Source organism: Bipolaris zeicola (genome assembly GCF_000523435.1).
Source record: "Bipolaris zeicola 26-R-13 unplaced genomic scaffold scaffold_220, whole genome shotgun sequence".
In the NCBI taxonomy this organism is placed as follows: domain Eukaryota; kingdom Fungi; phylum Ascomycota; class Dothideomycetes; order Pleosporales; family Pleosporaceae; genus Bipolaris; species Bipolaris zeicola.
The window spans coordinates 10772-29442 of NW_006912269.1; the positions used below are offsets into that span (position 1 = coordinate 10772).

Here is an 18671-nt window from a genome sequence, read left to right on the forward strand (position 1 = left end):
TGAGAACACGCTGGGAAAAGCATTCTTTGTTGCAGTAGTGCGGAAAATTTCCCAAGTAGTCAGTGCGAATGACGAAAGACTTGCCACCCGCGCCATGGCATAGCTTGCACAAAGCTTATGTCAGTGCTGCCGTAGTACCTAGTCCCGTAAGACGACATCGGCCCTCGGGCAGTAAGACATAGAGACACGTTGGCCTATTCTCACACCTGATTGGAGTAGTACGCGAAAGAGCATGTAAGACGGTTGAAGTGACCCTAGCACTTTGCAACAATATCAGAGGCCTTTGGCATCCTTGTCGCCGGCATTCAGTTATTCACCACAACGAGCATGAAACTTTAAACTTGCAATTGTTTTGTGAAAAAAAAGCATCGAAAAGTGATGGTAAAAAGACAGTGTTGATGTTGACTTACAACTCACAGCTATTGAACACTACGTAAGATGTAGATATTCATTCAACTAGCTACACGCGAACGTAAGCTGATGAAACAATTTCGTGGACAAAGAGGGGAAGTCAGCATCTTGCTGGGAAATTTATCAAGGCAATACGAAGTCACCAGGGGTATGTGAAGTGACGATACAACAGGGATCTAACTAGATATTACTAGAACGAGGAATGCATAATCAGCTGACACGGCTCAAGTCCCAAAGTCGCTCTCGCTTGCTAGGGCAGCAATGCATAGTCGTTTTTGTTTTTTGATAGGGACAGGGAGAGGAAACAAAGTTAAACCAGTGCTGGAGAAGCAAAGGTTTGCGCAGATAGCTGTATATGGAATGGACTGGCGTTGAAGAACACGTTACCAATGCGATTGCAAATTCCTGAGATATCATTGCTAAAACAGCAGCAAAAGAAATATACCTCAATTACTATTGAAGCTAAGAGTAGACATACCACAAAAGGTATCATCTCAAAACTTCACACAGCATTCCTCTCCTTCCACTCCCCCGCAACCTCAGCATACGTACACCACTCCACCACCCCCTCACCCTCCAACTCCTTCAACCACTTAACCACCCTCTCCACCATGCCAACAACATGCGCCATACCACTGGTATCCGGGTGTAGCACCAGCGGGAAAACCACATCATCACCCCCTCTTAGCCCTTCCTCAGCCTCGCCCCTAATCCACTCAAACTTATCCTTCCACATATTCTCAATGACACGAACATCAACATAGCCCTGTGAATTGTGTGTGTTGGGGAAAAACTGCAAAGGCGTCATATCCTCGGCATACCAATTCGCCGGGATTTCAACGAGCGATTTGGATGTTGGCGCGCCGGCACTGGGCAGCGGCTTCATCCAGTCTTTTGCTGATGCGGTGTCGGTGTAGCTAGGCACTTCGATTGGAGGTAACTTGGGGATGTAGTATGGCTTGCTGTCGTGGTGAGATAAGCTGGAATCGTAGAGGAATCCGTATTCTTCCAGCAACTCGATTGTGTTTTCGCGCAGTTGGTAAAGTGGTGCGCGGTAGCCCAGCGGTCGCTTGCCGAGGAGTTCCTGGTATAGGCTTATGCAGTGTTCGAGGACTTCGCGTTCTTGGGTTGCTGTGAGTTGAGGCGCCCCCTCGTGACAGTACCCGTGTAATCCGATTTCTGCGCCGCTTTCTTTGATTGACGAAAATTCTTTGGGAAAGCTTTCTGCACTGTGCATGGGTATGAACCATGTTGTCTTGTTTGATATGTCGTATTTTGCAAAGAGTCGGAGTAGACGCGGGACGCCGACGTAGGCGCTGAAGAAGCCTGAACTGTAGTCCGCGAGGTTGTTGGACGGGTTTTGGCCAGTTCCTAGCCAGCCAGATACAGCATCAAAGTCGACTGAGAGTAGGACTTTGATCTTTGGCTTGGAACTGCTATGAGGAGCGCTCAAGGGCGAAGCCAGAGGAGCGGCCAAGGCTGAGGCATCTCTGCTAGTTAGAGAAACGCCTTGAGTAGCAGTGCCAAATGTCTCTTCGACAACATCTGTAGTTGGTATTTCAGGCTCAGCAGCAGTGTTTTGCGATTTGCGAATTTCGTCTTCCGACCACACGATGCGCCCTTCCATGCCGCCGTCCACAGAAATGCACTGACCCGAGATATGGCCTGCTGCACGGTGGCTAGCTAGGAAAGCCACTGCTCTCGCCACATCCGTTGGCTGTGCAATCTTTCGCAATGGCACACTAAATATATTAGTACATGGTTGCAAGCCCTTTCGAACGTAACAGAAGATTTCGGTACATACGTAGCTTGAGCCTCCCTCCACATCTCCTTCGGATCATCCAGTCTTCCCTCAATCAACTTGGTATCCACCCAACCCGGCGCTACGGCATTGATCCTCGCTTTTGCATTCAATCTTACAATTTCATTCTTAACCGTCTTCACAAGTCCATACTGCAGTCCCGCTTTTCCGCTCGCATACTCGACATGTCCCGCCTGACCAAAAACCCCACATTCGGACCCGGTCACTATGATACTCAGGTTTTCAATCTCGTTGCCAGTCTCAGTTTGGTATGTTTCGGCTGATTTGAGGAAGTGCTTGATAGTCAGGAAGGTGCCGCGGACGTTGACGGCATAGGTGCGGTCCCACAGGTCGCTGGGCATGTCCCAAATAGGGTAGTTGCAAGATTCATCCGTGATACCCGCGTTGGCGCAGAGTATACTTATTGGTTGGGAGAAATGACTAACGGCTTTCGCGATTGAGTCTTGGATAGAAGATTCAGAACTAATGTCGCCTTGGATACAGTAGAGGTTGGGATTGGTGGAGGCAAGAGGGTTCGGAACAAGATCGTGCGCCGTGACTTTGCAGCCTTGGGCTATTTTCTTGTTAGTAGTTATTTCAAGTGTAGCATCGTTGCTTTGTAGAAGAAACTACAGCATGTACAATTTTCTGCGCATTGTAATTGACTCGTCACATACCTAACAATTCCTCCACAATCGCACTTCCAATCCCGCCCGCGGCACCCGTACAGAAAACGTGCAGCCCCTCGAGCTTGAGAAACGACATTGTGTACCTGGAAAAAGAAATGTGTGGCTTTTTTCACCGACAGCAAATGATATCCTGGCGAGACTCCAGCTGATGATCTATCAGTAGTAAGATGCCCAACACGACAACGCGCGCCCACTTTTCTCGCATACGTAATGTACGAAACAAGGCAGGTACATATGTACAACTGCACGATAAGCCCTACACTATCAACGAGCCGCAGATGCGCAAGGTGGCCAAACAGAGAAAGACACAAAAGATGCATGTCTTTTATCTGTGCATCCGCGACACGTATACAGTAGTGTTTCTACGTAATACAGATAACACACAAGCATGGTGTTCTAAAGACGAGGATGTACATCACTATACCCTCCGACCATCAGTAGTAACAAGTATTCTAAACGGAGTCCTGTCGCAGGAAAAACACAAGCACTCACCCAGAGAAAAATCCCCCTCTCCTAGAACATAGCAAGAAAACCCCAACCCACCCTTCTCTTACTAACCCCAAAATCAAAATGTCACACACATAACGTCACCACACATGCTTTCGCCGTAGGCCGGGCCAAGCCACTCGCAACCCCCCGGACTAATAAAACGACCGCCCGCCCACCGCACAAGCCCCTCGCCGTCGCCCACCCACGAAAGAAAAGGCCTAACCAAAAAGGAAAGAAAGCAACAAGAGGCGGCAGCGCCACAAGTCTTTGCGGCTTGCGCCAGCGGCACCCCCCCAATCCCAAGGCGTCCCCTTGATTTTGCCTTTGCCGTGCCGAACCCACCCCCCCATTTGTGCGAGAATTGCCGGAACAGGCAAGTTCTGTGTCAGGGTGTGGATTGCTCAGGGCCGAAGGGCACGCGCTGATGGGGCCTGCCGTGACCAATTGGGTGGGCGGTTGGCCATGGCCGGCGGGCGTATTGTAATGCAAGGAGGAAAAAAAAGGGCACGAAGGAGGGCGGGCCAATCGGGTATGTTGCAGGACGGGTGTGTAGACTGTGTTATTCTATTTCGGGGCGCACACATAGGTAGGACATTGGAGTACACGAATAGGCATGGGGGCACAGTGTTGGGTGCATCAACTGCGTGTCTTGATTGGTTTCCTTGAGAAATGGAATAGGATATAATTCGTGGGACGCTGGGGCATGCCTGTGGCAACGGCTGTTGGTACTAGTTACTTTTCAACAATTGCGCCGTGGCTGATGAGAGACTTTTGCCTTCTCATCAGCGGTGTGATAGCGTCAGCTATCACTTTTTGTAAACTACAAAGTGATGTCCTCAGAGCGGTAGTGGTCTGCGACAATGCGGTAGAGATATGAAGGTGCGTGTCCGCCACTGTAATAATCAGCTATTGATCCAATCAAATAAATGCAGGGGGCAGCTTACAGGTTGGTAATGTAGAGATCCACAAGATCCGCAGGGACGTAGTCGTAGAGCGGATTCTCAACATCAACCTTGTCTACAAACTCGCCGTCATCGAAAGGCACTACACTGCCAGCATCGCCATACTCGATGAGCTCGTCAATGTCGAAAGGGTAAACAGGGCTGAGCTTGTAAACACCGCTAAGCACTACCACTGGTGTTTGATGCTCCTTGGCTGCCTTTGCAATCATATGTGCTCCAGCGGCTGCAACAAGACCACCGTTGGCCAGAACTGTGTGTGTAGCTAAAATGACCTTGTTGACACGCGACATAATTGCAAATACGTGCGAATCTGGGATGACGTAGACTTGGATGCCGGCGTCAGTGAGTGGCTTCCACTTGTCATCGTCCTCATCATCGTCTGGGTTGGCCTCGCGCTTCTTGCCAGTAAGCAGGATTCCATGTGTAGCAGTGTGGTCGTCAGGATACGTCTCGGCGTGTACAACGGTAAACTTTCGTTTTCGTGCGGCGAACAAGAGAAACTTTTGAACGGTTGTGGAGGCAGTGTGAGTGAGAATGATCTCGTTGGCGTGGATGTGCTCGAGGGCAACTTCGGCAATTTGCTTGTCTGATGTTTCCAGCTCGTCTTGCAACTCTCGTATGCCCTCCATGACCTCACCCTTGAGATCAAGATTCTGACTTCGCTCCATGCCTGCAAGTCGCTCGAGATTGAGCGCAGTCAGGTTGCTCCTACCAGTGGGAGATGCTTGCCCTGTCGGTGTGCTAGTAGCTGAAGGTGTGTCTGCTGGTTGGGAGAAGAGGCCGAAGAGCGAGTGTACTAGAGGTGCAGCTGATGCCGGTGCGTACGAAGTGTGCGAGGTGAGCAGCGGGGGCCGTCTTGAGGGTTCGCTGGCATCGGAAGCGTTGTCTGTGAAGCCGCCTGCGGGCATGGGCTCTGCTACGGCATGTCTGAGAGGGCTAAAGGTGGATATGCTCGACTGAAGTGCTGGCCTGTGAAGCGAATCGTGCGAGGCGTGGGCGTGTGGTGTCGCATTGCCTCGGTCGCTCCCCGTAGGTGTTTGTCCATCCGCATGCTCGTCGACGACTTCACGTACCAGCCCAAGTACACGCCGCACAATGTTTCCTACTACAACTTCTCTTGGTTGGGCTGACGTCAGTCGCCGGCCGACTTGCTTGATGCGCTCGATGAGTTTAGCAGCGTCTCTTCCCTTGAACTCGCCCACTACGCGCAGTAGCAAGGCTGTCGTCGCAATGGCGCAAGGTCTTGAGTTTCGAATCTGGCGGCGCTTGAGGAGTCTATCGTAGACCGGTCAGCTGTAGTTTCGCACTATGCCATGAAGAAACGAACGAAGTAAAGTGCTCAACCGAGGCATCTACCGGCGTGCTCTTGAGCGACTTGAGGAATGTGGACAGGCCTGGTGCCTGAATGGTAGCGCCCTGCATCCTGGCAATTTCCGCACACTGAAAAGGTGGTGTTGTTCAAGATTTCGAAGTGTATAGCGCGCGTATGTGGGGGTGGTGGGGGTGTCTCTTGGATGACTGTTCAGTTGTTGGTGCAGTTCTTTTTCCTTGGGAAATGCAAAAAGATGTCTAGAAGCAAAAGACTCAGGCGATCTAGACACTGCAGACGCTTGTGTCGCGTAAGGGGCACAGTAGCGGAATATTGCTTGTTCAAGACTGCGTGAACCCAAGTTATGAGTCGTCGCCAAATTGAGCTATGCGTGTTCCGATTGGCCACGGCCCTTCTCCAGCTGTTCGGTCGTCATTGGCATCATCCCCAACCTTTCCTGCTTACATACATAACCGTCTGTAGCCTCTCCGTCCTCGCCTCGGCCTTATTTCTAGACTTCATAGCGTCAGCATAGAGATTCCCTCGCCGACCCAGCAGGCTTTGTGTGGTCTTCCCACTGCTCGTCCATCTCAGCGCCACTCCCGTCTGCGAACAAAGACATAGGCAGCAAGCAGCAGGAGCAACAGCCCCCCGGCCATCACGCTACCCCACAATCCTCGCCATTCGCGCACCCCAGCCCTCTCCCTCGACTCGGTCTGACGATGCGAGTGCAGTAGCTGCATAGAGCGAGACGCGCAAGATGGGCGCCGACAGGAGCAACGGCTCCGGTTCCTCGACGACGGAAGCCGTCGCATCCGGATCCAACGAGAAATCACCGCTCCTCCAACAATCCCAGAAGGGACCTTACGACGACACGACGCGGCGAAGACGGTGGCTGTACCCGCAGCTGTTATCCGATGGCCTCACTGCTATCGTGGGCGTGCTGGCGACCCCCTTTGTCTATACCGGCCAGTACTTGATTGCCTGCTTCTACTACGAGGACGGCCACTTTTCCTTTTTAGCCCCTGTGTATCACGTTTCGCGCACCTTTACACGCCGACGCCGGAAGAAAGTAGGCGCACACGCAGCGCGAGCCTCGGCCGCTACCGACAGCAACGAGAAGGCCATGCGCAAAGGTCGCAGCTCGAGCATTGCCCAGCCCATGACCATGCAACCCTCGCGGCGCTCCCTATCTATCGCATCCACGTCCACCGCCATGACATCCGACTCGGAGACCGAAAGACCTGCCTCGCGCGGCGGAGACTGGGATAGCCCCTCGCAACACACGCGCTCCAAATCAAGTGCCTTATCGCGCGCAGACGAAATCGCTCCCGCAAAACGGTCGATCCGCATTACACTGCACCACAACGAGGACGTGTTGAGACAACGAAAGGCAGCAAAAAAGGCACAGTCTTCCAAAAGCAACTCCATTTCGTCCGAGGCCGCTGCTTCGCTCAAATCGCCCACCGGCCCGGCAACCGCATCGTCCAAACAATTGACCAAATTCCCAAGAGCGCCTCAGCCCCCGCGCCCCTTGGTGCCACGGCGTCAGCCATCCTACTCGGCCAAAGGCACGTCGGCCGTCGGTCCACACCAAAAAACACTCATCATTGATCTTGATGAAACTTTGATTCACAGTATAGTCAATGGCGGCCGCTTTCAGACTGGTCACATGGTAGAAGTAAAACTGCAGGCATCTATCGGCGCGGATGGACAGGTTATTGGTCCCCAGGTGCCGCTCTTGTACTACGTCCACAAGCGGCCGTACTGCGACGACTTCTTGAAAAAGGTAAGGAGTTTTGCCTGGCCTTGCCAGGGCGTAGCTAACATGTAAACTAGGTCAGCAAATGGTACAACCTGATCATATTTACCGCATCCGTTCAAGAGTATGCTGATCCCGTGATTGATTGGCTGGAGGTGGAGCGCAAGTACTTTGCAGGACGATATTACCGACAGCACTGCACTGTTCGCAACGGGGCTTACATCAAGGATCTTGCCCAGGTCGAGCCAGATCTGAGCAAGGTTATGATACTTGACAACAGCCCCCTGAGCTACGTCTTCCACCCAGGTAAGAGGTCCCCCCAGCTCGGGCGTCTGCAAGGTTGTACCGTGACTAACGACGAAACTAGATAATGCCATTCCCATCGAAGGCTGGATCAGCGACCCAACAGATCACGACCTGCTGCATCTCATCCCACTGCTCGAAGGCTTGCAATATGTCACCGACGTGCGAGCGCTGCTTGCGCTCCGGCTGGGCATGCCTGCATCCGTGTAATCAGGTAGCCACAATTTTGGTGGCATTCACAGTATCCCGCCTTCTAATACTCTTTGTACCATAGATCCGTTGACTAGGCCGAGCAGTTGGCTATGTAGCTTGTTGAGGTGATACCCATGATGATTATCCGTTCATGCTGTCTCGCTTGTCTGATGTCGAATAACGCGTTGCTTGGGAATTGCTGTTACTCATCTGTGAAGCCCGAGTCCCCGCACATCGGTTAAGAGTCCCGGCATGCCGTGTGCAAGCCGTCGCATGGGCCTGTCGTCTCGCCCACGTTGTTGAGCACGGTCCCCCACGCCTACTAATTATGTGGTGTCCAAGACTTGACAATTGCGCCTGCAGCGTCCCGCTCGCCATACTCTTACGCATTCCGCTTATCTTCTTGCACCATTTTCAGCCCCACGACACCCGTTGCTTCTCCCGTGGCTCCATACAGCGCAGTAATTTGCTCTGCTTTTAGGCCCGTTCATATGGCAATCCAAGCCTTGTTATATCTGTTTGCCGCTGCCCTCTTCGCCACCATGCCTCCACAATGCCACCCCCCTTCACCGCAAAAAGTGTATTTTGATCTGTGCCAATGCATCCGCTCTTGAGAAAGAGGCCGCGGTTTGATTGGAAAATATCCAAAAACTCACACAGCAACCAGGACCCGCTGCCATAACAATGGCCGACTCTGTGTGAGTCCCTCGCAATCATCATCAATAATTGAAAAAAAAATCTAACCAAATCATAGCCTAATCGCACCGTTGTTTGATGAAGCAGTGGCAGCCATACAAAGCGCCGTACTGCAAGAACACCAACTTCATTTCCAAAATGATGCAAACGCATCGCTCTTGTTGAACGAGCTCCGTCGAGTATCAGTCAGCAACGGCTCTGTAGACCAGAGAGTGGTTGTGTGTAGCCGGAAACTTACATTGTTCATTCGTACTCTTGCGCCATACTTCGACCTTCTGAGCACATGCATAAAGCTCCAACCAGAATGGATTAGCTGGTTCTGGGGTGCGCTCCGACTAGTCATCAAGGTAAGATGCAACCGCAGCTGGATGCAAACTATGCTGAAACAGAAGCAGATGAGCAGTGCCTATATCCTTCTTCTTGAAAAGGTCGCCGATATGTTGGAAGCCATTGCGCATGTCTTGCCTCCGTATCAGCAAATATATGAGACTTACAGTGCAAACACCCCGGACTCCAATGTCAAAGACGAAGACTTTCATTTAGCAGCACTCATGTCTTATGTTTATGCCGACTTTGTGCAACTGTTCTTGGAACTTTACTACGTTTTCTGCCGAGGGAGTCAAGGTACGTTGCAAGATTCACGCCTCAAGGCTGTGTCAGTAAATCGATTGTGCATTGGACTAACTAACCCCTGATACAGCTCACACAGTGTCATGGAGGCCGCTTGACTCGCGCATTTCGCGTATGGAAGTCCGATTGGCCAAACACAGAAGATGGCTGGAGAAGGAGACGCAAAACGACATTCAAAACTATTCCGATATCGCACATCATCGCAAGCACTATCTTGACTTTCTGCAAAATCAAGATCAAATTAGAGGCAGCGACTATTTGGATCATGAAGGGCAAAGAGCTGTCAAACGATGGAGGAGGGTGGAAAAAGTGCGAAACTGGCTTTGTAATTCGCCCACCACAAGTCAAGTCGATCGCCGACCCAGACAGTACAGCCCAGACTCATGTGCATGGTTCTTGCAAAGTTCAATCTACTGTAAATGGCGAGATCAACCATTTGAAAAAGCAGTAGCCAACGATGCGGATTATTTGTTGAACAGTTGGCAACATCGGGTGCTATTCGTTCAAGGTACGTTGAGAATCTTACATTCCCCATGAGCCGAGTACTAACATCATGTAGCACAGATTGGTTTTGGTAAAACCTTCATATCCCATTCAGTAATCGAGAACCTTACTGCTGAGGCTGAAGATCCTAACATTTGTGATGAGCCTCCTGTAATCGCGCACTACCGTTTCAGTCTCATACATTCCAAGCATAATCATCCAGACGATGCATTGCGATCCTTGTCAAACCAGCTGCTTCAGTTGCATCGCAATGATCATTCTACTCTCGATGCTGTATGCCTGCTGCTACGCAAAACTTCGTTTCGAGAACATGCAAATACAGACGAGGTATTAGACGTCCTGACTCTACTTTTGCGACAACATCCTACCTACATCGCGATTGACGGTATCGATGAATGCAGCAACACTGAAGTCTTTTTGGGATTGTTGGCAAGATTATGCCGAGGTTCCGATGCGAGAGTCATCTTGTTCAGCAGACCGGACTTGAAGATACCGTTGGAATACCAGAAGTGGGCATCTGATGCCCCTCACGTTTTCTCTCTCAAAAGCTCACATAACGCCATGTCCATTGAGAATTACCTCACACCGGAGCTAAACCGCCTGGCAGACCAAGGATTTTTTGGCATATCCATGGACCGAACGCTGATTCCCCAATTCGCACAAGCAGCAAATGGAGAGTTTTTATGGGCCTCTATGCTTCTGAAGTTGCTTCAGTCACCACTAATTTCACCAGAAGAACGATTAGGTCTTCTATTTAATGTTCAGTCGTTGAAGGGGCTGGGCTCACTCTACCACACTATGATTGATGCGCTGGCGCGTCACTCGCCCCAGAAGAAGCGAGTCATCGCTAGTACTTTCCGCTGGTTGTCTCATGGAATTCATCACCTGGATTCAGCTGCGCTACAAGCCGCTCTGTCTATACAGAGTACAGACGAGAATGAGACGTCACATACGATGGATATCGTCAACGTGTTGGAAGAGCTCAGCTGCGGTCTTCTTCTAGTCACAAACGACGCTGTTTCTTTCGCCCACGCATCCGTGCGCGACTTCCTCCAGTCCTCTGCTTCTCATACATCGGAGTTCAGTCTGTCTAACGAGAGTGGTGTACACGGACGCCTTGCAGCCGATTGTCTTTCTTATCTTGTCTACAGCGTACCGAAGCAGCCACTCGGCGTACTACACCCTCACAACCCACCCACACCTCCAGCCGCTTCAGCCAGTAGCGGCGCGAGCCAACGAACAAACTCATCTGGAGATAGCGGCTACAAGTCGTTATCCTCATCTGACGGTGACAACAACCATGCTGTAGCACCAATTGCACTCAACCCACGCAACAGCAGCTCAAGACCAAACAGTATTCGCACCATACCTTTCGATACCCATCTCCCCTTTTTACGCTATGCGGCGCTCTGTTGGCCTATACACCTAAGTCGCGCCCTAACCTTATCTTCTCACCACTCTACCGCCACCTCCACGACAGATACACTCGCTTATCTTCCTGCTCTCAGCGCCTTCCTGTGTTCACGCCTCGCCATCACATCGTGGGTTGAAGCATCATTCCGATATAGCTTACCGCCTACACTCACACGGCTTGTGGGGCCGCTATCCGACCTAAAAGGCGAGATCTCTCCTTCGACAGCAAGGGGCAGGGAGTTAAGATGCGTTGTGGGCCAGATGAGAATATTGAGTGAGCGGTTAGCCGGCTTGAAGAGAGAAAACGAAGGTGTGATGAGAAGAAACCCAAGCTTGATATGGCAGATGGATGAGCCAGGGGAAGACGCGTATTGGCCTGTTTGGGAAGATGTCGTTGCCAGCGCAAGTGTTCCGTGAGGAAGGCAAGGGTGCAGACCTGGCTTCTATCAATTCTTCATGCTTCATTTTCATATTCAGTACATGTATATATATATTCTCTACGCGATTTATTAAATTATATCCAATGGTTCGAATCATTACATGAAACTTGATCACTTTGTAGTCCTTTTTGTGCACAACACCAAGTTTTCACTACATAAGAGATAGATGTTGGGGATTTACAAACACGAAGATTGCTTTTCGTGCTGTGAGAAAGCGAACTATATGCACAGAACTGTATGCCTTGGGTCGGTGTTCATGGGGATGCTTGACTACCAAACGCCATCATGTGACCTCGTGTTCGGAATGTGCATACCGTTCGTGACCAGCCATTGGCCAATGGCCACGACTACTTCACCTCTCACCTGCATGAACAGCACGCCAAATCCAAGCTAACAGCAATGTTCCACGATGTCTCGCAAACCACAAGTCGTCTAGCTGCCCTCAAGAGCAATCAGTGCAAGCTTCTGCAAATATAATTGCCTCAACGGCCACCGCGGGCAATCCGATCCGTCACAATAGCAATTCCCAGAATGGCTCCCCCACCATCTACCCTTTACACTCTCTCGTTCTTCATAGCAACCCTCGCCACCCTTCTAGTCGCATTTACTCTACGCCTCCTCGCTATCCTACCCAATGCACGCACAAAAACGCGACCACTCCGCCGCAAGCGCCCACTTGCAACACGCGTGCTGATCGTGCTCGGATCGGGGGGCCACACCCACGAGATGCTATGCCTACTCCGCGACCTCGACACAAAAAAGTACACACACAGAACATATGTAGTCAGCAGCGGTGATGCCTTCTCCGCACAACGCGCCGCGCAGTTTGAGCAGGATTTGCAAGATGCAGCGACAAAGAGAGAGAAGGCGCAAGAGAAGATGGTAAATGGCCAAGACGCAGACGAGAGTGACGGCAAAGCAACAAGACCAACGATGCAAGTCACGGATACAAATGGCCAGACACGTGTGCTGGATACAACAAGAGGAGATGACAGCCCAGCATGTACAGGACCCCAGCATTACAACATAGCCATCGTACCGCGTGCAAGGAAGATCCACCAGTCACTGCTTACAACCCCGTTTTCCGCTCTATACACCCTATTCGCATGCTTCACACCGCTCCTCGGCGCACCCCCGCTTCTCGCAGGCCAAGCACCCACAACCCCCTACGAAGCGGCCGCAGCCGATGTCCCCGATCTGATCATCACCAACGGCCCAGCTACAGCCGTCATCGTTATCCTCGCAAGCCTCATAGTACGTTTCTTTAACATCAAGGGCGCGGAAAGCAGGCGCAAGTGCAAAACCGTGTATATCGAGAGTTTCGCACGAGTCAAGACGCTCAGTTTAAGCGGCAAGATCTTGCTTCACGTCGTGGATCGGTTCCTCGTGCAGTGGGAGGAGCTGGAAGGTGCGGGTGGGAGGGCAGAGTACTGGGGCGTCCTGGTGTGATGACGAATGCAAGGAAAGTATGCATATGACAGGAGATTTACAGGAACGACGATGGTATGCATGGGAGATGATGGCGTTTGATGTGCATTTCACAGCGAAAGATACCCCCCCTCAAAAAAACTATGATAACGATGTGTACTATGCAAAAGAGGGCCTGGATTGAGATTTGCTGCTTTCAGTTTTCGCGGCTATGTGTACAGAAGTTTTCTATGTTACAAATCTTCTCTTCTCCTTTTGCCTGGAGACTACAATTGCAAACCGTGCACTTGAAGGAGAAAAGCTTAGTCCAGGTCCTGGTTTTGAGAAGCAATCTGCTTCTTGCCTAGGTATGGCTTTGCGGCTTTCTTCTGCATGTGCTGGCCCAGTGCGGCTAGCAGGGTTTCCTGGTCCACAAGAGGCTGCTTCTTCAGTGCCTCTGCTTTCTTCCTTTGCTCCAGCTCCCATCGCAATTGCATGGGCGTCTTCATTGCTTCAGCAGCTTGCTTCTGTTGCTTTGCAGTCTCTCGTGCGAGTGCGGCCTGTTCAGAGTGCCTGGTGATCTTGACACGCGGCGCCTGGGGATCCTGTTCCTTCTTTGCCTTGATGGAGAGATCATGGATGTCGCCGCGGAGTTCTTCGCCGAGAGTGTCGGGGAAAGGTGGGGAGACGAGAATGTAAGACATGGACTCTGATCTCTCAACAATGTTGCGCGTTGTGTCTACGTCGTCGTATGCCTCTGGCAGTTCGAGATCCTTGCTTCTTGGAGGTTGTGTCTTGAACCTGTCTTGTTGCTCCTTTTCGATCTTTGTGAAGTTTTCTTCAATATCGTCTGTCTTCAGGACGCTCGGGTCTTGCTGCTCTCTGCTCTGCTTGTTGCTGCTTCGCCAGCGGTCCAAGCCGGAGAAAGGTTGAGCGATGGTGGACATGGTCTTCCGCAGCCATGAGCGGTTATCTGTGCTTTGTTCATTCGTGACGTCGACATCTTCAGTCCATTCCTCGCGTTCCCATGGCCATTCGATCCGGTGGTTTGTACCTGAAATGTAGCGATGGAAGATGGGCAGGCCGTTGCGAGGGTCGTACTGGTGTTCCTTTGGGATTTCTGAGTTGCCGTAGTTAGTCCCGGTGTAGGGGTCGATGCCGGTTGTGTGTCGCTCCATGAAGATCTTTTCTACGATAACGTCCTTGTAACGCTTTACACCTCCTTGATTGATCTCAGAGGGTATCACAAGGCGAACGTGGTCTAGAGGAAGTGGCACCTCGTTTGGATGCTTCGGACCCATTTCCTCATTGGCAGCACTGAAGACAGTGGAGTCGTAATATTGCTAAGAGGTATCAGACTGAGTTGGTGGCCCAAGGGAAGAATACGAACCATGTTCAAGTCCTTTACAATAACTTCGTGAGTCCGGGGGATGATATCTTGCACAGTACCAATCTTGCCAGCATCTTTACCCTTGAGAATAACGACACGGTCATTTTTGACAATAGGAAAGTATTTCTTGTCATCAACAACCAGAGGATACTCAAGTTCCATTCCCTTCCTCTCTCTTACAGCATTGCGGTTCTTTTGTGTCTTGGCGGAGATTTCTGGTTTCTGCATCTGAGACGATGTGAGAGCACCGTACTTGTCTGCATTTGGGCCGATGGCACGGTTTGGCCTCAAAGGACCCAACCTCCAATCTTCTTTGGCATTGGCTAGAGCACGTTTCTTGACGCCCTTGACATTTGCATTCTCCCACATGATGCGCTGCAGGACGGCTTGCTTGGACTCCCATCGCTCCTGCATGAGTTCTTGTCGCTTCTTTCGCTCTCGCTCGTGCCATTGGATTGCGTTCTTCGTTTTGCGGATTTCCTTGAGTTTCTTGGCCTGGCGGGCGGCATTGCGTCCTGGCCGGACGACTAATTGGCTCATGGTGGGTAGAATAGCGGCGATGGATGTGGATGTGGGAGGGTTTGCGGACTACCGAGCCATGGAGCAGTGGGCGTGGACGGGTGCTAGCAGTGGATTTTCCGGGTCAATCGACTTTTTCGGGTTCACTGCAAGCGCCTCGCTTCAATGGCTTGGTCCTTGCGGCGATGGGCTGGCGGGAAGTCGTCCCTCTTGGTGGTGACCAGTGCCTTCGATACTGCGATCCAAATTTCCGCGTCGGTCCCGGGCGGTGTGTCAGCGTCGCCATTCTGCCACCCTGAACCAGCTGGCCGATGACATCGTCCACCCACATCAACCATCCCATCAACCTCCAGACCTTGTCGCCAACATGCCGCTCCTACGGCGCAGACTGCGCTGTCATTACTGCAATGTTCAGTCGCGAGAAAGCGTCTCCCAGATACCCAAAAAATACCGCTGTCCGCAATGCGACGCCGTGAATCACTTTGATGAGGTACATGGCTGAAAACATAAATATGCGACTTCTTCTCAACTGACTTTCTACCAGCGCGGAAATATCACGGATCCACCAATAGAGGAGATTGCAGCTATCCCAGCGCCTGTGCTTCAGTACATACCCTCGCGCTCACCCTCACCCTTTATGTCCGCTCCCCCCGACAGCATCTTCTGCGACGCGTGTCAACACAACCAAACGTTATACACCAGTCTGCTCGCCGAATTTATCCCGGAAGAAGACGATCCACAGTATGAGCAATACCTCGCAGCCTACGATAACTACAAGATCGAGCTTGAGGAGCGCTACCCACAGGTGTGTAAGAACTGCTTGCCCCGGGTCCAAAACCAGATACGAAATGCGAACCATGTAGCGAGAGCAGACAATTTGGCGCGCATAATGGAAGCGAGCAAAGAAAAGCGCACGGTTGTGTACACGGCGCGACAAGCATGGACGCTCAGGGCTATTTCGCTAGCCGAGTGGACTTACATCTTGAGTACAGTGGTGGGACTGCTCTGGCATGTCGCTGGGTTACTCATGGTCCCCAATGAGACTATTCGGGAAGACCAGATCTTCGCTTGGAGCGCATGTCTGCACCAAGCGTTTCGCTCGCGATCCGTTGACGACATCTGTGTACTTTCGCCGTATATAGTCAAATGGTTGCAATACGCTATCCTTGCCGACCTGCTCACCATCTGGTGGAACCCCAAGTTGAAGCTCAAAACGAACAGTCTCACGGGCAGAATGCATGGACTCAAGTCACTGTGGTCAATTCGCTCTGCCGTCATCATATCCCGCTTTGCGAGTCTCTACTACTGGCAGCACACCGCAGTCGACAGCGATACACTACAGAGCTTCCGATACACTCACACAGTTATGGCCAGTGTACTCGCGCTCTCTTTCGTCCTGACCTGGAAGACTGTTCGCATAGTCTACGGTGCCGCACCCTCATTCCCCAAGGCAGCCCAAGAGCCCGTCCTCAGCGAACCCAGCAGCGCAAAGAAAGAAAGGAGGGGCTCCTACCATCCTGCACACCCGCAAGCGGACCTCTTCGATAGCATGGCACATTCGTTTGCATCTGGAATCCAAGGCTATCAAGAATCTTCTCCCGCCCCTCCATCACCCACCCTCACTGAATCATCCTATACCACACATGCTACGACAGAAGCCACAACTCCCTTTGCCCAACGCAACTCTTTCCTAGACGTCGACGACATGGACTGGACCCCAACCAAAGGTCGCTTCTCCGCTCAACCCCCCGAAATCATATCCAACCAATTCTCCAAGCGCCCAGCTTTTGCTCAGCAACAAGCTTCGCCCTCGGCCAAACCTAGAGAACCGCACTCCATCTTCGCCCGCAAAGACCCAAATCCCTTCCGCCACCGCGTCCCCGCCGCACCACCCACCTCGCTCGCCGCCAATCAAAAACCCGACCCATGGAAACGCGGAGTATGGGCACCGCCACTCAAAGAAAGCATGCCCAACTTCTTCAAAGAAGAGAAGAAGACAAGGGGCGCGGATGGGACTAGCAAATCACAAGGCCTAGAGGGTCTGGGCGTACCCAAGAATGTCAAGAGGGATGCAGAACTGTTTGCTAGCCCCAAACTCAAGTATGATTACTATGGTACAATGAAAGATACGGGACTGGAGGATACGTTCAATGCCATGTTCTCCAAGTAGAGAGAAAGAGAGATACACAGAGAGATACACAGAGAAAGAGAGAGACTTGGCTTGCATCATTGATACTTTTTTTTGGTTCGGTACTGGCGAACACCTATTTTCCTCTTGTTTTTTCTTTTTTCTTTTCTTTTTTTTCTTTGCTCTCTCTTTGGGATGGCGGGACGCATTGATTGGCGTTTTGTTTGAGATACCCGGCAGCTAGTGGCACTTTTTTCCCTTATGTTCCATTGGCCCGAGTTATCAAAATCGCAGACGGGATCTGTATGTAAGTTGTGATACTCATGTTTAGGAGTTACAAGGACCACGAATCAGATGTGTAAAGTATGCATGGCGAATCGGGCCTTGATTCAGTACGCGGCTAACCTTCCATGTTTGCACACGACATGCATGGATAAATCGCTCGGGTAATAGCCATTCACCCATTACCCCACCAAGGCATTGTGAAGCAATACGCATTACTCCAGTAGCGGCACACAAACGAGTGGGCGCTTGAACGAGTTAGATTTGCTATCTAACCCTCCAGCATATCATGACTTTCATATGCCGAGTTGAAGCACAGATATCCCCAATGTAAAGACTCCGGTAAACATCCACGGCCATCCGCGGATTCCATCATTCGTTCATGGCGTGCTGGTAGTCCACGTTCATTTCCTTCCTTGACTCCTTGTTGGCCAGTACTCTATGACCTGGGCTTCTCCTTCTTCTCCTTCCAGAGTGCCGAGAGACCGACACCAGAAACCTTGACGACCTTGAAACGCACACCGGGAATATCACCCTTGGCCTTGCCCTTGCGACCGAAACCGGCAAGGAGAACTTCGTCGTTCTCGTCCACGAAGTTCAAGCAACCATCGTTGGGAACTGTTTCCGGGTTAGCCGGGTCTTCCGGATGCATGCTTGCCACAGGTGCTTTGCTGTAGCTGCACTCAATTCCTGGAATAGTGTAACGTACCGAAAGCGGTGACCTTCTTTCCGTTCTTGATCAACTGAACCCTGACACACTTTCGGATAGCGGAGTTGGGCTGCTTGGCCTCAACACCGACCTTCTCAAGGACGATACCCTTGGCGTGGGAAGAACCACCAAAGGGAGAAGACTTGAAAGCGGTTCCGAGGAGACGCTTCTTGTAGTGGAGGTCGGCCCATCGTCCCTCACGACGATGGTTGCGGAGCTTGCGGGCGGCGTTGAGACCTCTTGGCTTTCCTGGAGGATGGAGTAAGCAGCTGCAAAGTACACAATAGTGTCGTGCAATGCGAGAGGAGGGGGAAAATGGTATCTGGACGGATTGGAGAGGCCTGGGTGAGATGGAAGCATACCTTTACCCATGATTGCGGTGTTGACGAGTGATGTGCTGGTGAGTGGATGGTTAGTATCGCGAACGTCGAAGAGTAACGGGAAGGAGAAATCTCACCCAGCGTGTGTGCGCACGGGCCTTGGCGTCGCTTCTGTCGTGGCTAGCGCGGCTGCAGGGGTATTTGCTATCTTATCGGGCCATCGTCATTGAGCTCAGCCGAGGACTTCAGGAACACCGAACGCCATCTTCTCTGTCGAAGCGCATAGCTCTAGAGTCTGACTAGCTTCTAGCTTTC

General features: G+C 51.5%; 9 protein-coding genes across 9 annotated transcripts; 5 read left to right on the forward strand and 4 right to left on the reverse strand.

The window, feature by feature from the left end:
- Positions 1-913: 913 nt before the first annotated feature.
- On the reverse strand, positions 914-2977 carry COCCADRAFT_8491 (uncharacterized protein; the record flags this gene model as incomplete). Its single annotated transcript, XM_007718222.1, has 3 exons — positions 914-2153; positions 2216-2786; positions 2890-2977. 3 exons carry the CDS (start codon positions 2975-2977, stop codon positions 914-916), a joined length of 1899 nt encoding a protein of 632 aa, XP_007716412.1.
- A 1233-nt stretch (positions 2978-4210) lies between these two features.
- Positions 4211-5774, reverse strand: COCCADRAFT_106961 (uncharacterized protein; the record flags this gene model as incomplete). The annotated part of the gene is made up of 3 exons (XM_007718231.1): positions 4211-4283; positions 4335-5627; positions 5680-5774. The coding sequence occupies 3 exons, from the start codon at positions 5772-5774 to the stop codon at positions 4211-4213; spliced, it is 1461 nt and encodes a 486-aa protein (XP_007716421.1).
- Positions 5775-6421: 647 nt separating this feature from the next.
- COCCADRAFT_106957 (uncharacterized protein) lies at positions 6422-7936 on the forward strand (the record flags this gene model as incomplete). The annotated part of the gene is made up of 3 exons (XM_007718232.1): positions 6422-7450; positions 7501-7729; positions 7791-7936. The coding sequence occupies 3 exons, from the start codon at positions 6422-6424 to the stop codon at positions 7934-7936; spliced, it is 1404 nt and encodes a 467-aa protein (XP_007716422.1).
- Positions 7937-8246: 310 nt separating this feature from the next.
- COCCADRAFT_106947 (uncharacterized protein) lies at positions 8247-8399 on the forward strand (the record flags this gene model as incomplete). Its single annotated transcript, XM_007718233.1, has 1 exon — positions 8247-8399. One exon carries the CDS (start codon positions 8247-8249, stop codon positions 8397-8399), a length of 153 nt encoding a protein of 50 aa, XP_007716423.1.
- Positions 8400-8602: 203 nt separating this feature from the next.
- On the forward strand, positions 8603-11578 carry COCCADRAFT_29621 (uncharacterized protein; the record flags this gene model as incomplete). The annotated part of the gene is made up of 5 exons (XM_007718234.1): positions 8603-8616; positions 8673-8961; positions 9010-9238; positions 9315-9752; positions 9804-11578. The coding sequence occupies 5 exons, from the start codon at positions 8603-8605 to the stop codon at positions 11576-11578; spliced, it is 2745 nt and encodes a 914-aa protein (XP_007716424.1).
- Positions 11579-12132: 554 nt separating this feature from the next.
- Positions 12133-12912, forward strand: COCCADRAFT_65575 (glycosyltransferase family 1 protein; the record flags this gene model as incomplete). The annotated part of the gene is made up of 1 exon (XM_007718235.1): positions 12133-12912. A coding segment is annotated over one exon (780 nt), but the record flags the coding sequence as incomplete, so codon positions are not given.
- A 419-nt stretch (positions 12913-13331) lies between these two features.
- Positions 13332-14938, reverse strand: COCCADRAFT_106949 (uncharacterized protein; the record flags this gene model as incomplete). Its single annotated transcript, XM_007718236.1, has 2 exons — positions 13332-14351; positions 14399-14938. The coding sequence occupies 2 exons, from the start codon at positions 14936-14938 to the stop codon at positions 13332-13334; spliced, it is 1560 nt and encodes a 519-aa protein (XP_007716426.1).
- Positions 14939-15284: 346 nt separating this feature from the next.
- On the forward strand, positions 15285-17087 carry COCCADRAFT_8497 (uncharacterized protein; the record flags this gene model as incomplete). The annotated part of the gene is made up of 2 exons (XM_007718223.1): positions 15285-15407; positions 15462-17087. 2 exons carry the CDS (start codon positions 15285-15287, stop codon positions 17085-17087), a joined length of 1749 nt encoding a protein of 582 aa, XP_007716413.1.
- A 679-nt stretch (positions 17088-17766) lies between these two features.
- On the reverse strand, positions 17767-18408 carry COCCADRAFT_8498 (uncharacterized protein; the record flags this gene model as incomplete). Its single annotated transcript, XM_007718224.1, has 3 exons — positions 17767-17945; positions 18037-18285; positions 18399-18408. 3 exons carry the CDS (start codon positions 18406-18408, stop codon positions 17767-17769), a joined length of 438 nt encoding a protein of 145 aa, XP_007716414.1.
- Positions 18409-18671: the final 263 nt, after the last annotated feature.